The sequence below is a fragment of the Necator americanus genome, chromosome X, assembly GCF_031761385.1.
Source record: "Necator americanus strain Aroian chromosome X, whole genome shotgun sequence".
In the NCBI taxonomy this organism is placed as follows: domain Eukaryota; kingdom Metazoa; phylum Nematoda; class Chromadorea; order Rhabditida; family Ancylostomatidae; genus Necator; species Necator americanus.
In genome coordinates, this window is record NC_087376.1 from 18716094 (window position 1) to 18736974 (window position 20881).

At 41.6% G+C, this 20881-nt stretch overlaps 1 protein-coding gene across 2 annotated transcripts in view; it reads left to right on the forward strand.

Annotated features, from left to right (window-relative positions):
• RB195_024071 (uncharacterized protein) overlaps window positions 1–8687 on the forward strand; it is a gene marked incomplete at both ends in the record, with an annotated part of 82445 nt that extends 73758 nt beyond the window's left edge. For both annotated transcript variants that reach the window (XM_064211729.1, XM_064211731.1), the window contains 3 exons: window positions 361–446; window positions 8528–8596; window positions 8668–8687. In XM_064211729.1, coding sequence (XP_064067611.1) covers window positions 361–446; window positions 8528–8596; window positions 8668–8687 — 175 coding nt within the window. The remainder of the gene's footprint in view (window positions 1–360; window positions 447–8527; window positions 8597–8667) is intronic.
• Window positions 8688–20881: the final 12194 nt, after the last annotated feature.

Consider the following 20881-nt stretch of genomic DNA (forward strand, 5'->3'; position numbering starts at 1 on the left):
TTTGAATCTCCGCCCTTCTAAAAAAAAACGACCGTGTGTCAAAGTGTTTCAATGTCAGTGTGCCAATGCAATCGTTAGTTTTTTTTTTATGTTGAGAAATTTTATGAGTCCATGAGCTTCATTAGATGATAGACTACTCAATGGCAGATCCTTGGGAAAACACGTGAGGGGTACTACTGTGACATCGCTTTTCCATTTAGTAGTGCATTTTGGAATATTCTGGTGGAACCTTCCTTTCCTACATGTAATTTTTGCCTACGCAGCTTCGTACATCATTTTGAGACTGCCTTTTAAATATGCTCATTTTCTGGAAGTTACTGTAGGAGATGCCGTACCTTTTTGTAGCTACGCTTTTTTCAGAATGTACACTGGTGGAATTTCCATGCTTCATATACCACGGAGGCGCTCAGATCGAATTCGGCTTGTCGTCGCATACCCGAGAAAGGGTAAAACGTATTTTCTTTCTGTTTGTCTGTCTGATAGAGCTCAGAAATCAAGAAGCATGTGAAACCACTTTCTTAAATCACTAACCACGATTCTGATGTCGAATTTTCTCATAATTAGAATTTTTGGGAGTAGTCTACGGTCTACGGTACACGTAGAATACACATCAAATTTGCACAAATATTCCTTAGAGGGGCTGTTCTGATTATTGAAAGTGAGTATAACACCATTTGCAACTTTAACATTGCATTGACAATGTAGGATACATCGTACGTATTGTACTGTAACTGCATAAAAGTCCAAGAAAGATGCAAATGTTGAGTGGTCGTAACGTTGCACCATGTAAATTTGGTGCGACATGCTCTGACCTCGGTCTAAACAATTGATTGATGTGATCGCTGCGCCAATAAGCTCTTAGGAATTTGCTTTTTCTGGTTGTTTGATAGTTTTTTGTACTTTTCTTTATGCAGCTGTGCACGACTTCTGTTCACTAGTCTCACGAAACCCTTTTTCGTTGGTTTTATCGTTTATTGTGTTGCAGTAAATGGGATTAGAGATAGGGATTGGATATCTGCCTTATTCCTCATATAGTTGTCAGTGATTAGGATTCGTTCATATTCGTGGTCGTAGCAGAATCCTTCCCCATTAGAATAATTCTTTGTACTGTGAAGACTTTAAGTTGATGGAATTGGACCTTTGCACCATCTCCCTCCTGTCATTCTCCATGAATAATAGTTTTGCTACGGCTACAAGATTGAAGTCTACAAGAATGGTCTTGCGTTGCAAAATAACGTACTCAAATTCTGCACACTCAACATGCTTGATTTACATCTGCTACTATTTGTGTGAAGGAAAAGGAAACAAAGATAAGTGTTGTATGCTGTCTTGAGTGTGTTAAAGGCATCACCTCACGAATCTGGCGAGATATGGGTTTTCGTTGGAGTATGCCTATTGATTATGGGGGTCGAAGTTTATGTATACCGGGGTAGTTCCGCTCATTTCTCCCTGTATCCCTGTAAACAGACGACTCCGGAACACTGTTTCTTACGACTTCCTCTATTGCAACGTGCTACCCTAGCTCCCCCCACCCTTCTCCCCCGCGAGGGTGGCGCGTTGCAATAGAGGACGTCGTAAGAAACAAGCCGTGTGGGATACAAGGAGAAATGAGCGGAACCATCCTTGTGTACACAATCTATGACCCGATATAGGTATACTCCAACGAAAATCCATACCACACCAGATTCATGGGGTGATGCCTTTAAGTGAAGTAGTTTAGTTTTCCAGAAATTGCTATTTGTTTGTTCTGCATTGTTGAGCTGTTCTCGCTTGGACTTTTAATCAATTTTTCAGTTGCTATTCTTTTTCAACTTGAAATCAGATTTCTTTTCTCTTCCCTTGTTACTTAATCACCACCGGCTGTTTTTTTCGAATCCTTTTTCTCATGATTTGCAACTTTTTGGAAACATCATTCTTTTTGGAATAGTTTACCGTATGACTTACTGGATATTCCAACTCAATTTTCTTTTTCCATGAGATGTTACTGCTAGGTGCTCTAAAGGTATCTCTGAATAACGAAAACAGTGGCTTGTTTCAAGATCCTGAACCGTTCAACATTTCAAAACCTCGCTACATTAGTGAATGTCTCTTATCCAAATCCAGTTGATTTTATCGCAAGAGTTAGAAGCAAGCAGTGTGAAAGAATGACTCTCATATAACGTACCTCTAGGAGGTGTATCTGGTCTAGTAGAGAGGGGTGTAAATAAGTCTTTCGTTTGGATGGAATTTCTGTACTGGATTTGCTTCCGATCTGGATGTTCAAATCCAGATGTTCAAGTCTACTCGGCAACGCAACACAATTAGTCGGAACGGTATGAGCCAAATCCAGCGGTGGACACATCTCGCTTTAGCGCTTGTCTATTATGCGGGATCAAACGGTTTTCCTGCGTTCAGTTGGTATCAGCATTTTTTGTTATGGAAAGTACTAACATAGCTGCGTTCAACATCGTTTTTGCTGTCTTATTCAAAGGTGATTGACCATCTGAGTGGATAAGGATGTAAAATGTAAAAGTAACGCGTAGCAAACCACTGGACGGTCACACGGGAAGGCGAGAAAAACATGGGACATTATCTGAGGCGATGAGTTTCTTCTTCCGTGAGGTGTAAATTTGAAAGACACTTGGTTTTTGTAAGCGTTGGATCTCCAGTATCCGCACCACGAGGATAATATCCAACCAAAGTCAAGCGTGTAGTGGGGAAGAAAATGACCGCAACCCCCTCCATAGATCTTTGTGAAAACGACCCCCTCATCTCATCTTTTCTAGTGTAACCGCTTACGTAGCAATAAAAATTAGCTGCGATGAATAGGATTCAAGAAACAAATTCGCACTCAATAAATTAAAATCATGCTATATAATAACGCGCTTAGTCCATGTGTGTTTGTTTGTGTGTCACGAAAATACTCCATAATGATACAAAACCCTACCCTGGTGGAGTATCAAACCATCGCCGCGCACCTGATAGGCGAGCACTCTACCTGCCCACCATTGTCCAGAGATACGTTTTTATGTATGTTGGCTTTGATAGGCCAAGTTAGTTTCTGTCATACGTTAGTGGGGACAAATAAACTTTTATGTGAATGTGGACATCCAAATTTGCAAACTATCATGCTATATAATAACGGGCTTATTCTGTCACGTGTTTGCACCTGTGTGTGTCTCAGTCACGAAATTCCAAAAAGAGGCGGGTCCCACGGCGTCGGTTTGGTGCGCGGGAGTCCCGACGCGATAAAGTACGGTGATTTGGGTTCCACGGCGTCGAATTCTTCTCCGGAGTCAGATTGCTATAAAATGGGCTGAGACGGGTCCCATGGCGTCGGAGTGGTGAGCGGGAGCCTCAGCGGTAAAATGGGTTTCTATGACTTATTCGCGTATCTATTTCCAAGTATATTTCTCTGATGCTGCTAACATCCTTTTTCCAAAAAGTGGAAACACACATACAAACAGATACAATGGATAGCCAACACACGTTCACGTGGTCTGATGTAGAGTTTTACCTTCATCACTACGATAATGATATTCCTATCATGTCATGCTAGCACATCATCCTGTGCTAATAGTTGAGAGCGAAGGAAACCCATACTTCGAGTAATGTTTCCAAATTGTAGAAGTTCCAGAGAAATATAGATGTAAAATTAAGTTTGATTGCTCTCCAAATATAGTACTGACGCGTTTGAGAAGAAAATGAAATCTCTCATCTATGCCTAAATTTTTGAGGAAAAAATTGAAAAATGCGTCGATAGAAGAAAAAACAATTATAGCAATAAACAACAAACAGCAATTCAACAAAAATTATAATTTAACAAAGAAGTCACTGTTGATCGGTGAAGGCGAGCGAAGCGGACAGTACAAGAAGTCTGAAGACTGGCTTAGCTGGACGCTCATACTGGTAAAATAATGCAGTAGTAAGTAATAATAAATAGTACTATAATTAACATCATTATCATGCTATATAATAACGGGCTTACTCTGTGTGTATGTATGCATTAAACGAATTACAGAACGCAGTGGTCTCTGTGTATAACCAAATTCCAGAACGCGGTGAGGTGAGCCGTGTAAGGTGGATGGTGTTACAACCGCTTCATAATCGGTGCCACTGCCCGTGTTGCTTTTCGTTTCTATGACTGCTCCGTGTATATGTTTCCTTGTAGGTCTGCCTCATCATGGTAACATCTTCCTTCAAAAAGTGGAAGCACCGTGTAAATGGCTGCTTAACTAGTGGCCAGCAGCTTAATGATCTGACGTGGAACGTTACTCTCATTGGTACAATGATGTTGTTCACGTCATTTTACGTTAAAACATCATTCTTTGATAACTGTTGGGGAAAAACAGGAGAAAAATACATACTCAAAACTCATGGTAATGTTTTCAAATTGTGTCTATATGATATTGATATCGAAAGAGAGTTTGAAACTGAAGTTTGAATGTTCTCCAAATCTGAAACTGCCGCGTTTAAAAAAACTATAAAATCTTTTGCCTTTGAAGGATAAACGATAAAGTTTCTGGCGTTAATCAATCCGCTTGGGATGCGCCCCCACGTTCACTTCAATTCAGAATCGTTTGAGGTTTACGAACGTGTATCTGGTCTATACAATGACTTGCGGTGGCTAGCGATGTGTCAAGACTGCGCTTATCCTCCCAGACAAGTCTGGTACCAATTTATCGATCCCTCCGGGGTCGATAAATTGGTACCAGACTTGTCTGGGAGGATAAGCGCAGTCTTGAAAGGCTTGGTGAGCACTAGGGCGGATTCGAACTTCCGATCGATCGTGTAGGAAGCGGGACCGCTAACCGCTACACCACGCCCGCCCTCTTGCCTTTATCTATAATAATAAGAGGAGGCAAGCGTTGTTAAAAAAAAAAAAACACATCTAATTTCATAGGAAATGCCGCTACTACTACTATTCACTGACCAGTGAAGGCGAACGAAGCGATCACAACAGAAAGTCTGAAGTCCGGCTTTAGCTGAGCGTTCAGGCTGGTGTATAATAATGCGCTTAGTCCGTGAGTTTATATGTGTGTTTGTCTGTGTGTCACAAAATTCCAAGAAAGGGTGACAAGGGTCCAACAGTGTTGAATTAGTGCGCCGACGCAAGATAGCTATAAAATTGGGTGCGACGGCCCCTACGGCGTCGAATTGGTGCGTCGACGCCAGAAAGCTATAAAATGACATGAGACGGCGCACTGAGCTGGCGTCAAATTGCTGTGCCTTAGTGCAGCAGTATCGCGCAGTAACTTCGTGTACATGCCGCAAAAGGTAAATGGTACGTTGCAATCGTTTGTGTCTCACCTCCATGGATCCTCCGCATATGTATTTGCCAGCACGTTTGCTCCAGGTTAGTAACATGCCTTCTTCAGAACACGCATGCCAACGACTGCTTAAAAAGTAGCCAACAGTTTACATGATCTGACGTAGTACATTATCTTTATGAGTACGATAATACGTTGTTCAAGACATTTTACGTTAAAACATCATTTTGTGATAACTGTTGGGAGCAAAGAAGAGAAAACCCCTTACTTCGAGTAATGCTTTCAAATTGTGTCTACATTATATTGCTATCCAAGGACTGCTTGAAGCTGAAGTTTTAATGTTCTCCGAATGTAGAACTGAAGCGTTTTGATAAAAAAAAAACAATAAAATCGTTCGCTTAAATTTGTGAAAAAAAGAAGGAAGCGCTGTTAAAAAAACAATTCTAGTCTAAAGTTACCACTCTGAAGTCGGACGTTAGCCGGACGTTCAGATTGGTAGGTTAGGTTGTCTGAAGAGAAATGCACGTTTTAACGCTATAATTCAAACATTACGATTACTACGGTGACGAATGATGGTATCTTTGGAGCGTCCGAAGTACTCGGCAAGAGAGCGAACAATCTGAGTGGGATTCTTCTTGATTGCGGCTAGCAGCGCTTGGTTATCGACGACGACTGGGCGCCTACCGTGATCTTCGTCTTCGAGGGATTCGTTTCCATTAGCAAAACGCTGAAACAAACGCAGCAGTGGCTTCTGGAGATAAGGTCTTGTCCAAACGCGAGGCACAGTGAGCGGTGACAACCGGATGATTACTGTGGTATATGTATATAAAGTGTGTGTCTGTGTCTGGTGTTAATCAATCCGCTTGGGATGCGTCACCACGTTCACTTCAACTCAGAATCGTTTGAGGTTTACGAAGGTGAAACTAGCCTATTCATTGAACTGCGGGTACTAACCGATGTGTTATCATACAGTGCTTTTATTCTCCCAGACAGTCTGGTACCAATTTGTCGACCCCAGAGGGATGAAAGGCTTGGTTGGCTTCAGAGTGAATTCGAACCTCCGAATGATAGTGCAGACACAGCGGGAGCTCTTAGCGACTGCGCTGCACCCGCCCCTGATCAACAATATACTCAGGACAACTCAAGAGACTCAACAACAAGAATAGTCGATTGTTTCCTTCTATCGATGTGATAGATTGTAGACATTTTGGTCTAGTACTAAGATTGCTGTAAAAGTATTGACGATAACGGGAAGAGACGTATGAGACAACCTAACGCATCGCATACATACACAAATATCTGCATCGCGTATTTCGCATACACACATGAGCGGTCGTAATTGTTTATCGTTCTTCTATTCCTTGCGGTGTCCATTCATTTTCTCGCGCTGAGGCCTTGAGATAATAAATCTACTTGATGCGAGAGGAAAATAGAAAATAGTGACGATTATCATCATTTTGAGGGCCTTTTAAGTATAAAAGTTGGACGAGGTCCTCGAAGAGAACAATTTGATGCAATCTGAGTGTGCATTTCTTTTTGATTCTATCTTCTTCTCTATCTTGACTCTCCTCTCGGCGCGGAAGACATGGTACATTGGAACGACTCTTGCAGGTACCAGCATCGATGCGATAGTCTTCATTTTTGGACAGTTGACGAAAGGACCCCTTCACTTTCAGACGGTTAGCGAAGGGACTCTCTTCACCTTTGAAGAGATCCTCATCACTTAAGCTGCAACCATGAGCTAGACCCCTTTCACTTGAGGAGGGTCCGACTCCTCCCTATCGCACCTATAGGTACCAGAAATAATATAACTCGTCGGTTCTGTGTTAAGTTGCCCAACCAAACTCTGGTAACCGCTGTTTTACTGTGCCGTTATTGGCTTTGAAAAAAGGTCTTGCGTGAGGATTTCTTCTGTTCCTTCTGTAGCATAAGAATAATCTGACAACCCACCACAAATTGTAGAAACTGGCAACTTGTCAATCTCGAAGTCCCCTCTTCTTGAAACCTCGGCATTTGAGAGTGTATTTATGTTTTCTTGTTATGCCAACGAGGTTTAGGTGAAACTTCTTTATTGGCCTGACGTTTCGACAAAATCGTCTTTTTGAAAGGCCTGAAATGGTTCGTCTTTGATACCATGCATATAACATCAAACTCTCCTCGCCTAGCCTAGGTATTGTTCCAAGTACATCACGCAAGACCTTCAAGAGGAAAACAACTGACCAGTTCCACCGACTAATGGGGTTGGTAAACCACTGCGTTCTTAAAGATTGACAATCTTTAAGAGGCCAATAAAGAACGTCAAGCCAATAAAAAAGTTTCACCTAAACCTCGTTGGCATAACAAGAAAACAAATACTGGCAACTTGGCTTCACAAAATTTAGGCGAAATTTTGTTGAACTCTACTCGTTTTTGTTTCGCTTTAGGCACGCTTGTTGATGCTTTCAAATAGATTGAAAAAACAACTATGCAGACGGTGGGATAATTTGACTCCCTCAATCACCTCAATCATTCTCCCTGCACATCCTTGGCAAACTGTATCTTTGCTCGAATTTCGCGTAGATCTCTGTTTATGTGAGCTTATGAGAACCGCTCTATTTGTCATATTCGTCTAACATCACTTTCTGTACAGTGTCTGTCCTACAAGAAATCGTGTGGCTTCTTTCACTATTTGTCTCAAATTAGGCGAAACTTTCAGAATATTATTTAAACACTCATTCCACTCGTATACAAGCAAAAACAGAACGAAATTGACTTTTATCTTAGACCATTCCCTACTCCACATGCCAACGAAAGGAATTTTAAAGGCAGTTGTGATTGGGTGTGTTTGTGCTGTATTGCATGTGTGTGACTTATGCATTTAAAGGCATCACCCCACGAATCTATAATATGGATTACCGATGGTCAAAGACGTACGGGATCGTAGATTGCAGGGTGGGATCCCGCTCATTTCTTCCTCTTCCCGCCGTAAAAAACGCCGCGGAAGATGCGGCTTTGAGCGTTCCGGGGCGCTATTTTCTGCAACGAATTCTATTGGAGCGCGCCAACTTTTTTGCACGCGACGCATCTTCCGGGCCCTTTTTTACGGCAACTAGGAAGAAATGGACGGAATCACTCTCTTCTCTACAATCTACGACCTCCTATAGGCGTAACCCACCTGAAACCGTACCAATCCAGATTCGTGGGATGATGCCTTTAATTCTTATAATACTTCTCTACTTTTCAGGGTAAACTTGTATGAAGAGAATGCTTGGAATCAGTGCCTTTTCTAATGTTTTCAGAAGATGCTGAGCAGACTTTGCTTCTGACTGATGAACCGGGATCTTCCGGACAGCTTTGTGCCGATGCAGGTGACCTATTATCTCTTACGTCGCCGAAGTTCACACAACCTGACTCACGCGAAGAGCTTGATCCGTTCAAGATCCGCGCTCTGCTGGATAATATGAAGCAGATGGTCGCTTCCAACGATGTTGACAAATGTCATGAGTACGTGAATTTATATTTACTGATTATAAATTCCATTTACAATCGTTACCAAAGTTTTTTTTGGATACTCTGACAACTCTTTCAAGCTGTGTGTGATAACTTGAATCGTGTGCTGCATTGAATTGATTTTGGTACGTCTACGATTGCGTTTTTGCAACACAGTTACCTTGCACTTCGCCAAGAACATTATTGGGAATTGCTCCATCGCGCATTCTATTTCTTTTCTGTTTTACAGTCACATATACTATGCAGCTTGTTCTTTATAGCGTTTTCGCTTCGGCAAATGTCAAATGTGCATTTTTCGCTAAAATGTGAGTTTGTCCTTGCTGCAGCAGCGCGACATGTAGTACTGTAGTACTGGAGGATTGTGTTTTCTTATATCCCGTCTTCTTTCCGTAACACATGTTCCTTTTGTCGAGAAAGGAAAATTTTGTAAAGGCAGGGCATTACTGTTAACTTCTCAGTTAATTGCGCAGCATCATCTGACTGAGATTGACCTATGCAAAGTCTTCGTTTGATTCACCCTTACATTTAGCCTGTTTTTTTTTTAATTTTTTGTCGAAGGCCGCGCATACAAGTCTGATTGCTACCTGCTCGTGGTGGTCCTGTTATCACTGAACGCAATCAGGCATTTGAGTATACGCATTGGGAGCATACGAGCTACATCCGGCGCTGCATATTTCAGAAGCTTCTCATTCATTACAAAAAACTGCTGTAGTTCAGCAATATGTCAGAGCCCGTACCGTACCGTTCCGTGAGAGGTCAAATACCTGAGGGAAACGAGTGAAGGTAGTAATCTGGTAGTAAACATCCGCCTCTTAACATTGCTGAACCGGGAGGCGCCATCCGTTGCTGAACTCGTGCACACCCAACGACCGATATACCGTCCAGTATGGTTCAGCTCAATATTGACGAAAAGATACCTGACTCGTGGAGATACTATCATATTTCCTCTCCAGAAGAAACTATCTCTAACGGAACCCAGGCAGGAATTATCACTGCTGCGTATAATGTACGAGGCTTTGTAGCAGATAATCCTGGATAGGCTAATCAATTATCGCGAAGAAGCCACCCGCGCCGAATAAGCCGGCTTTCGCCTTGTCGATCGGCGATTGATGAGGTGTTTATTCTGAGAAAAATGATTGATGTGTGGCAGCGGTATTCAAAGCCTTTGGAGTTTGCTTTCTTGGACATCGAAGCCGCTTTCAACTCTTCATCGAGGTCGTCTTTAGGTGGCGCCTCGTGCCGAAAGAATTTCAGGATAATTTGTACACTTAATAGAGGAGAAGTATTGAAGAAGTACTACTGCGGTTCGAACATCAGCTGGCTGTCTCGAAGTGGAAACTGAAGTGACATTAAGGGCTGTAGCGGGAACCATTCTGTTCGATTTGGCTGTCGATGACATCATGCGAAAAAAAAGCTGAGCAGTGTCCCGGCGATATCGTTTTAGCACCATCTAGATCATCCATTGGTCGATCTTGAGGACGCGGATGACGTGGCAATATTCGCTTCAATCAGCGCGAAGTTACAGCATATCGGCGTAAAAGATAATTCGGCATTCAACTCGACTAAGTACTTGTACTAGAACATCAGCTCCAAGGAAGTCAAGCTGCGAGTCTACCTATTCGCAATTCATCCTAGCATGATCGGAGACTTGGACAGCACGGTCAACGGTGATAGAGAAGCTTGATTGCTTGGAGAGAAAGCTGCTTAGACGATTGTTAGGCTACTTTTGACCGACGGTGTGCCATAATGAAGAACATTACTCGGAAGAGGATATTTTATACCGGGCACGTGGAAAACAACATCTTGCTTGGCCCTCTGAAGTAGTCACAAAGAATCTCCTACGCTTGTTTGGCTACATCATGGGAAGATCGTCTTATCTTATCGTCTTGTCCAAATCGTCCTAAGGATGCGCTCGCACTCTCAAGCTGGAAGAGGTCTCCTGGTCGTAAAAGACGGTTCTGAGGACCCTTGGCGTTAACAAGCAGTTCAGTTGAGACGTAGAGTTCTGCTGATAATGAAATAGCGACGGATGGATAGATTTCATGCGATCTCTAGCTGACGATGGAACAGGATGGGTTAGGATATGTTTAAAGACGATGTACTCTGGCGAAGATGCAGATAGCCGCGTTAGGCCGTAATATCCGCCTACTGTCTAAGTCAACTAAGACAAGTCAATTTGTTGAGGAACCAGAGTTAATACTTATTAATTTATAGTCAAAAAGTTCAAATGCGTTGTTCAGTAATCGTTAATGGAAAGAAAGATGTTATGGAAAGATGAAGATGCCACAAGAAGTTTCCTAGTCGTCCTATCCCTCATTAAATGCTGCATGAGAGAAATGTTAGGTTGAGTTGTTGTTGGAAAGTTGCCAAAGACAGCTGATGGCAAGCCTTCGTGATCGGACATCTTCCCTTCTAGTAAGCAATAGAAGAGGTGCTGGGATGTGTATTTTTTTCATTTTCTTTCTTTCATTTTCTTGAATTTGAAGGAGAATAAAGTAACTTGTAAAAAATGAAAATTTTTGATTTTGTCCCTGATAACTTCGTTAGACATTGATGCAGTATCCTCAAAAGAGGAAATTATCATTGCATTTCAAAGAAGTATTGAGTTTGCAGATTGTGGAAATCATTGATAAGTTCCAAGACAGAGGAATTACAAGTGCAAATTTCAGGCTTCGCAAAAAGCTCTCAAATGTCATACGTAATTATGAAAGTCCAGCTTGTTTGTTTAAGATAAGCTAATAGATCTTATTAATCTTTGTTTAAGATAAGCTAATAGATCTTATTAATCTATCTTAGCTTATCTCGTAGTTATGTTGCAGGGGAAAGTTGAAATAATCAATGCTTTTCAATAACCGAGAAAGGATACGTCGAACATATGTTGGGTATTGTTATATTGATCAACAATTTCTTGTCTACCTTTACCTTGATTACCTTGACTCCCGTTGTTGTTCGAACTGGTCGAGCGGGCGCTAGTAATTCTTCCATTTGTCCCAATCGCGTGTCAGAGTCGGCCAGTGGTTCCTCCTTTCGCGTGGGACACGAAGAGCATCATAATTTTCTTTAAAGGACTTCGTGAAGAAACCTGACCATCGGGCCGGAGGCCGCCGGCTGTGGTTCAACGGTTGTGGTTAAAGTGCATAGCGTGTCGGTCTGTGTCTGCGTCCTTATTCTACTTTCTTTGGCAAACGTGGCGGCATCTCCAATCTTCAATCTCTGCCCAGCTCGGAGGTCACGTCGTTCTTCATGTTCATTTCCTGACCCAGATGAACGTGGGTGGTGTATTCGGATATGTTCGTTCCATTGACCGTGAAAGGGGCATTCGAGACCCATCCCTTAAGCATGAACATCGTCTTTTGCAAATTCAGCTGAAGACCGATGCATGTTTTATCGAATTCGGTCAGCGTTCGTTCCACTTGACTGATGCTAAATGATATCACTGCTATGTCTTCCCACTCCAACTTTCGTATTGAGTTCTCAAAGGTGAAGGTGAATATTTTAGGTAAAATTTTATCACCCTGTCGGATCCCTCTCCACTTCAATGATGATATTCTTGTACAGTGGTGAAATTCTGGTCGTGAAGCTACTGTACAACTCTCGAAGTACCTATATGTACCAAGTAGAGATGCCTTGACTTCCATGTCCGCTTCCGTCTCAACTGAATAGAAGGCCTTCATAAAGTCGATGAAGGTGAGAAAGAGCAGCATCTTGCACTTTCGTGATACTTGGATGAATTTCAAAACAGTGTGAACCAAAAGCCGGCTAGCGTAGCGAAGAGACCCCAGTTAATCATAGTTCTGGAACGTCGCTTTCTGAACTTAGCGGCTTTCTCTTCCCTTCGGGTAAACAAAAATCAGATCCCATATAAAACATTGGCACCACAGCTACATCAGTCAGGTAGAACCTTTTACTGACGATGAAGTGGTCAATTTCATTACGGTAACCTCCACCGGGTGACTCCTATGACCACCGTAGAGAGGAGAATTTCCGCAGTTACGATTTTCCATGGATGGTCTTAGTCGCAATGGTAAACTCGGAAAGCCTCTCTCCCTGCTCATTCCATTGAAGGCCGTGGGCTCCGATGTGAAGTTTTTTGGGCGTTCTTCTGGGGCCAATTTTGGCTTTGAAATCGCAAAATCTGACCCTGTAGAGGGTAAGATCTTCTCTGTAGAATTCTTTAGGTCCATATAGAAAGCTTCGACTTCTTCTTCCTTATGCTTGATGTTGAAGCGTAAGCGACGAAGATAGTCAAAGCTAACATTGAACTACATCTTCTCATTCGCAAACTTCTGATTCGGATCGTAAGTTGTTCGAAAGAGTCAATGTTCTTTGCTATACCCGTTTTGACGTGAACGCCAACTTCATTGATTCCTCTATTTCATTGTCGCACGTTCCTGAGAACAATTCTTCTCCACTTTCATATACGATGTTGAGAGGGTGGCGTCGTCTGGTCTCGTCTCGGTCAGTCCGATGATGGCGTACTTAATCTTCCTGGTTTGCATCATCAGATCTTCGATGGCCGCTTCCGATGCAAGCGTATGTGCATTTCAAGTACAGATCGCCATCCTAATTCTTTTCCGTTTCGGTAGCCTCTTGATTCCTGCAACCCCGTCTTTCTTGGTGCTACCGTACCAGGCTTTCCTCCGGAATGAGGAAACTCTTTTCTATCACTGTGTTTTGCATGTAAATTTTCCCAGGCCTCTAGTCCCATGATTTTTGGTAGGACGTCACGTCTTCCCATAGTGGACATGTGGAGCTTATTTGTTGGAGGCGACTCTAAACCGCCTCCTTGCATCTCTCAATCATTTGATTGCAGGCTTTTGGCCGGACCGTCGTGCGAGATACAATAGTATTATGAGCCGATCCCTGCCCAGCAGAAACAGGAGGTCTATCCCCTGAATCCATTTGGGTCTCTATGCAGGCACAAAGTCGCCTTTGATCCACGATTAGTTCCCTATCCGTCACTTGGGGACGCGCCACTTCGCCACTAACCGGCTGTGATCCCTCTAATGAGGAAGAAAAATCATGATGAACTAAAATAAGGAGTAATGTCACTATCAATGAGCAAAATATATGCAAATGATTAGAAATAAATTCACATAGTTTTTGCGAGATTTGGAGGTGATTGCAGCGATGAACTTGATTGGGAATAGGTCAGGAGTGATGGGTGCTCTGTTACGTTGTGATATACTCATAACTTTGTGCCAGAATACTTCGAAACCAGAAAGTCAAAGAAGAAAACTTAAAAAGACAAGTGTGCGTTTTGTAGAGAATAGTACGCGCTGTAAAATAATTTATCTACTGTTGTTAGATGCCTTTTTTTGTTTGAAAATTGGTAAAGAAATGTTGGAAATGTTGACGAATTCCCTAGCTTTCTATCAACTATCTTTAAAGCGAATGAAAAAGTGTGAAAAAAAAAATAAAACAAGATCTTTGTGGCAAAACTCCCATGATGACTTTCAAACTGAGTAAGTTTTTATAACCATTAAGTTATTATAAGTATGAACGGAGTTATTGGAGTCGATGCTGCATACTTTTTGATTGAGTCCGAAATTTTGCATATTTCTCGTTATAGGACTGCGGTATTGCGTTTAAAAAGTGTGCAGCCTTCGTTTGAGGAGAACCCTCAGCTGCAATTTTTTTTATCTCAGGTGTCCTGGTTCTCTTTAAAGCTAGCTGGAAAAAATCCGAAGATGCGCATGAAAATTTGCTGCTTTTTTCAATTAAGTCAAAAGAAAAGTAGGAAAGACAGAAATGCGACACTTTGCTCAAATATAAGCGAGATTTGGTTCTGCAAACTTGTGTAACTGTACCGCATGGAATCTATTGTGACCAGCGTTATTTAGCAGCTCGTGCAGCCTATTTCGAACTAATTTTATCCCTATTTTCACCTCCAAACATTCTGTTTTCTCACGACGTGATAATGACGTCAAAATTCCCTTTTTGAGTAATAACATAAAAAGTCATCACTGTTGGGTGAGAGATATGCCCATTTCACCCTCTTATGCTGTATGCAGAAACCTCGAAGTCTTTTGTCAGGGATTGATACCTAATCGTATTAATAAAACATAGCGTTAAATCACTTGATAACAGTTAATTTAATCGTCACTGGACTTCTCACTAAGATACACTTTAGCTATCTTAATGAATTAGAGACCTCGTCGAAACACTCGTAACTGCGTATAAATATCAGGAAAAGAACACACATAAGCCACTTTATCTGCACTACTTTCACAAAATTGTGCAAACATACTAGCTTTTCTATGCAACTATGTTTCTACTTTAACTTGATGTGCTTACACTCCTGTCAGTCTTTGAAAATCTTGCCTTAACGAATTTCCAACACTGCGCTTTCGTAGCCCTACGAATTTTATGTGTTAGTTACGATCCACTTATGTAAAATAATAACACAAAAATGTAATGTTTAGATTTGATGCTGAACTAAATAGAATAGTTCAGTTGTTTTTCAATAAGGGATCCTGCGATTCGTTGAAACCCATTCTAACGAATCGCAGGCGGGGCGAGATGCAATGTTTGAGTATTGCAACAGAAGCCGTCGTACGAAACAGCACAGCGTTCCGGGGTCATACGTTTACACTGATAGAGGGAGATATGAACAGAATCACCCTCTTCCCCACAATCTACGAAGCCGTATAGGCAGTATCCGGCTGAAACACACTTCAGATTCGTGGAGTGATGCCTTTAATCGAAATTTCCCTGACGTGGAAGCTGAAGGATCCCTTTTTTCTTTTCGCGGGTTTTCTTTTTTCTGTTTGATGTTGCGAACAATAACTGTGCTTATATTGTTGACCACTGATTCGTTTGAATGTAAGGGAAGAAAATAGTTAGAAGTAGACAACAAATTGTTGACTAGCTTAACAAATGCCTAAAAGAATAGCCAAAATATGTTCGTTCTTCGGTTTTTTACAAGCTTTGATTATTTGAACCAACGATGTAACTACGAAAGTACTTAATGGCTAGTAAACTATATCAGCTTAAATAATTGTTTTCTTTAGTAGAGCCGTACACGAGGTTGTTATAGTCCTTTATTCGTGGCTAACGTTTCGACAATATCGCCTTCTTCAGAGCCTGAAAGGGGTGAAATCGAACGTGACTAATCCGATCAAACGCCTTATCCGCCCAACAAAGAAAGTCCTACGTTAACCGTTGGGCCTATAGCTACCAGTGGAAGAAAACATCGTACCTTAGGATCAGCTGACTATTCTGCCACTGCTAGATACCTGATGTGAGGTGACTAACGCAATCAAATATCAGCCTTAAATAAGGCGCGAGTTCCCGCGTAATGGAGAGGCATTCCTCCTTGCGATTCATATTTGGACTCTTGGAGTGGATCCAAAAACCCTCCAGAGCCTTGCGCGCCGCAATGCTAGGTTCGCGTGCAAAAATCGTGATCTTAACTTCGAAATCTTCTCCGTTATGACGCCGCACCCTGTGACCACCCAATGCAGTGAAGTCACATGATTTCCTTTTGGCGTCCAGGTGTTCTTTGATTTGAATACACAGTGGTCTAGCTGTTTCTCCTATGTATTCGTCACCACACTGTACACAGGAAATCATACAAACAACACATGAACTCATGCAATCATCCTCGTTGTTATCCGGGCATATTTTACACTCCGGTGTCGTGCAAATACGATCATATAGGCAATTCCGAATGAGTATTTGCTTAAGGTTACTAGTGGGGAGCTCCACGATGGCGACAGATTCTTCAAGTTTAGCTTTCCTCAGACATCGCCGAATAGCAGCGCTAACCTCATCGGAAATAAACGGTACACAAAAGATATATCAGCTTATCTTAGACAGTTGAGTTTGTCGCCATGCTCAATTGTGTCTGCACAGATGTGGTGTGTACTTGGACCAAATTTCGTTTTTAGGCTTTAAGGTGATTTTTTCTAGCAACTCTTCTCTGAGCCCTGTGTTCTTTTGTGAGACGAATCATAGTCTACTCTGGATCCTCCTTGATGCTTCAGTCTCATTAACTTAAGAAATTCCCAGGGTAGTTCGAAACTTCTTTGCTGCTTCTTTGTCGAAAGTTGATGTTTTTCTCCATTTTGTGAGTGAATCGGATTCTCCCGGAAGGAGATGGTGATCATAATCACTGCAGAATAGTGATACCATTGAAACATCAAGTAGACAAAACGTTCGTTTGATGAACATGTGGTCCATCTCCTCGGTATTTGTATAGCTGAGTCGCCAACAACGATCTTCGTTCATGAAAAACGAATTCTCGCAAAAGAAGCGGTTGAGAAACATTACCCTGCGAGACGATTCCCGTTTTCATATTTCAATCCTGTTTTCCTTTTCTGGTGGCTCTTCTTAGTTTGGAATCATAGTTTGAGACTGAAAAGTGTAAAGAGTTATTTTGTTGGTCAAATTGATCAATCTGGTACTCCTCTGGATTTGGAAGAGGTATTGCTGTTAAGGTTCTCTCTAACGAAGGTGTTCACAAGTTGGGTTCTTCCACGTTCATTCCTCACCATGGAATACGTAATTGACGTAGTTCGTGACACGCAGCTCTACTGTTTTTAAACGGCCTCAGTCAGTGCCTCAAGAAATGCAGCAACCAGTTTTTTTTCTGCAATTGCAGGCTAGAGTATCGGTCATCAATATTTTTAAAATGTGCATCTTTCACATTAGAAATTCAACGACTTACAAAACAATTTGTTATGTTTCAAGGAACAATCAATCCTAACTTATAAAAGGGTAACTATAAGATATCGTAGCGGAAATGCGTCAGTAGATGAAATCAACTGTGCTACGGTATCGTACGGTAGCAAATGGAAAGATTTGATCCTGGGAAGATGATCGAAAAACAGATCAAATCGTGGCTTGTTCTGTTCTAACTTGCCTTTTTCGTGTATTTTAATTTCTGTTTTTGATCAAGCAGCGTCTGGTGCAGGTACAAATTTTAAGATTTCAAACACGTAAAAAGAAAATATTCATAGGGAAGTCTCTGTTAGTAATTTTTTGAACAAAAAAATCAAAATTAGTGCTGAAAAACACGTAGATGATATTTGGTTACGGATAATTTCGGGAGATAATTTCTTGCATGTTTTTGTAATAGCCACCTTTGCTCCTAACGAAATGTACTGTGACTCGTAATCAACGTACACAACTCGGCTCCTGAAATTCAGTTGCGTTCACTTCTTCAGGTCTAAAAGAATATCTCAGAAAACGTCCTTTGAATACTTAAAATTTGGACGTCTGTGCACCACAGCTGAAGCGGTGGTTTCGGCTAACACCCATCATATTCTGAACTCGTGAGGATTTCCCATTTGCTATGGTGTCTATCTTCACCTGTTCATTCCGAACTTCTTTAGAAGCAAAGAGAGACAAACAAAGACCTACGTCTCAGAGACTAAATTTGCTCATGAACAATGTAATATAGTATCTATATTTCACAATTATACTAAGTGCTATGCATTTTATGCCAAGACATTGCAAAACAAAGTAATCATAGTTGAGCAATGCATTTGGAACTTTCGAGTGCATTCATTTCAAATTTGGACTGTTCCTGTTTCCCCTTTCTTCACACAACTTTTCAGAATGCATGTCTATTTTTAAAAATGCTTATCACTTTACAAACGTTGGGTCTAATTACGTTGTATATTCTAAGGAAATTCTAATTTCTTAATGTTGAAGTATTAAGTACCATTCAGTAATTATTATTGTTGAGAAAAGTCTGTGTTACACACTGAAAATGTGAAAGTTTGGACCATTTTTCGCAATTAATTTCATTTTGTACATCAAATATCGAGTCCTCGACTTCGTTTCCATTTTCATCTTTTATTCAAATCAGTAGAATAAATTGCCACAAGTGAATATTTTGTCTCTTCACACAAGTTGTGACTAAGAACTCCTGTCTCTGTTCGTAGTCTGTGATTGTTCTGTTATCATTTTAGGACTGCAGGTGTCTCGTGTACCTTTCGATCTGGCGCTGGGACAAGTCTTTCGAGCGTAGCAGGACAGTCTTTTGAAGTTGGGCCAGACGTTGTAGAAAAACGTCGCGGCATTCTCCGTTCTTTGTTTTCATCAGAGAAGAATGATAATAAGTAGAGAGCTATTTTTGTATGAATTCGGTGCCGCATTTCTATACTTCTGAATGTCTTTACATAGTGTTTTGAAAAGGCCTAAATCAATATGCAACACGTTACCGCATAAGTTGAGTGCTGTAGTTTTTTGACGTCAAGCGGTGGATATACCCGAGCAATCAAGCCCAACCTGATCTGTGTAGCACTTGTCTCATCCGTGATCAATAAACCTGAATTCTTGTTTCTCAGTTTTTATTTTAAAATCTTTTAAAATTGCCGCATATCATGGATATTTTTACATACACTGCTTACTGTCGCTGCAATCAGAGTACTAAGAAACCGCTGTGTGCACGTTTTTGCTATAGCTGGGTTAAAACGACCTGAAGCCTGGCGTAGCTACGCAAGGGTGCATTCGAAGTAGTACGGTGGAGCTAATGGCTGTGATCAAGATGGATCCTTACTCGTCCTTGCAATGCGATCACAACAAGCAAAGATCGCTCTACGATCATAGCCGCTAGCTCCATCGCGCAAACTCGGGCGCGGCCGCTTCTGTAGTTGCATCAGGCTTTAGGTAGTTTTTGCCAGACAATATGATAAGAACAATGAAAGACAGGAATCAATGAGGTCGATAATACATCGCGAATTGTTGTATGCATAATCAGCATATACGAAAATAGTTCCTGCTTTAAACTTTTGACCTTTTTGTCGGTTATACCAGGTCTATTGATTTGAGCGTACTGGTTTACTTACTGAATTAGGCGTACTACTACTCTAGACGCAGTTGGAATGCTACCTATTGTTTTGACATAAGGTCAACCACTTTTTCCAAGAACAACAATTTTATCGATTGAGTCGTCAAGTGCGCTATTCACGCGGTCCTTTTGGGCTGCAGGTTTCCTAACCAATGAGAACTATTATGGACCGCTTTGTTGTATAAGAAAGTGGACCTACATAATATCATCTAGACTTTTTATTTTTATGCAATTATTGCCTGGAGTGAATGAACGTTGCTAACTGGAGTTTTCGCTATTCATTACACTCTTCCATCACACTCAGGTAAAGCAATAATTCGTTCATCAGACAGCAAATAGGTGGACCTGGAACTTAGAGAGTGTGCTCCAACTTAGGTAACTTTGGGTATTCCTTATTGTGTACGGCTATCAGTACACATCAAGGAATACAACAAGTCAGTATACAATAATGCATTCGACATGAATCGCAATAGGGACGACTAGTATTCATTCCGTCGATTTAAAAAAAAAAGCTGCCAATTTCACTGACTTGGTTTTGTTTGCATGGAGTTGAACAATCGTACATTTCCCATATTCACCCTTACGTTGCCTTGCCGTATGCACACTATCGTAAAGCACCTAACGCCCTGCAAGGTGCAGGTAGTAAAATTAGGAGCAGCGAATGCGACGATTTATAATAGAACTCTTACTACTGCTAAAAAGCTCCTCAAATTTCTTATATTTCAAAGGCTTCTCCTGTTCTTATTACTCTTCTTGGAACAATAAAATCTTACCTAAAAAGTTTTCACATGGTTCGTGAAGGGATATGATAATCTTTTTTTTTTTGTCACTCATATCTTATCTGAAATCTAACAAAAACACTCAGCATGTCTCTTCTACCCTTAAAGGCAGCATACCACGGATCCGGGGTGGTACGGATTTTAGGTGAAATATCCGTATACGGGGTCGTAGAATATGGAGACCTGAGTGGTTCCGCTCATCTCTCCCTGCATCTTTGCAAACAGCCGCCTCCGGAATGCTGTTTTGCACCGCACCATTAATTGCAACGCTTCACCCTTTCCGCCGCCTCCGCCCTGCGATTCGTCAAAAACCAATTCGCACTGCCCCGATAGGCAGTAAGGGACGCCACGCGTGCAAAGGTGGCGCGCTGCAATTGGAAGCATCGTACAAAACAACATTCAGGGGCCGGCTGTTTGCAGTGATTCAGGGAGAGGTGAGCGGAATCACCCCGGTCTCCATAATCTACGACCCCGCATACGGATATCCGTACCACCTCAGATTCGCGGTATGCTGCCTTTAAGGGTAGATTGTGAATCCCACTCTCTGTAGGCCAACGTTTCGT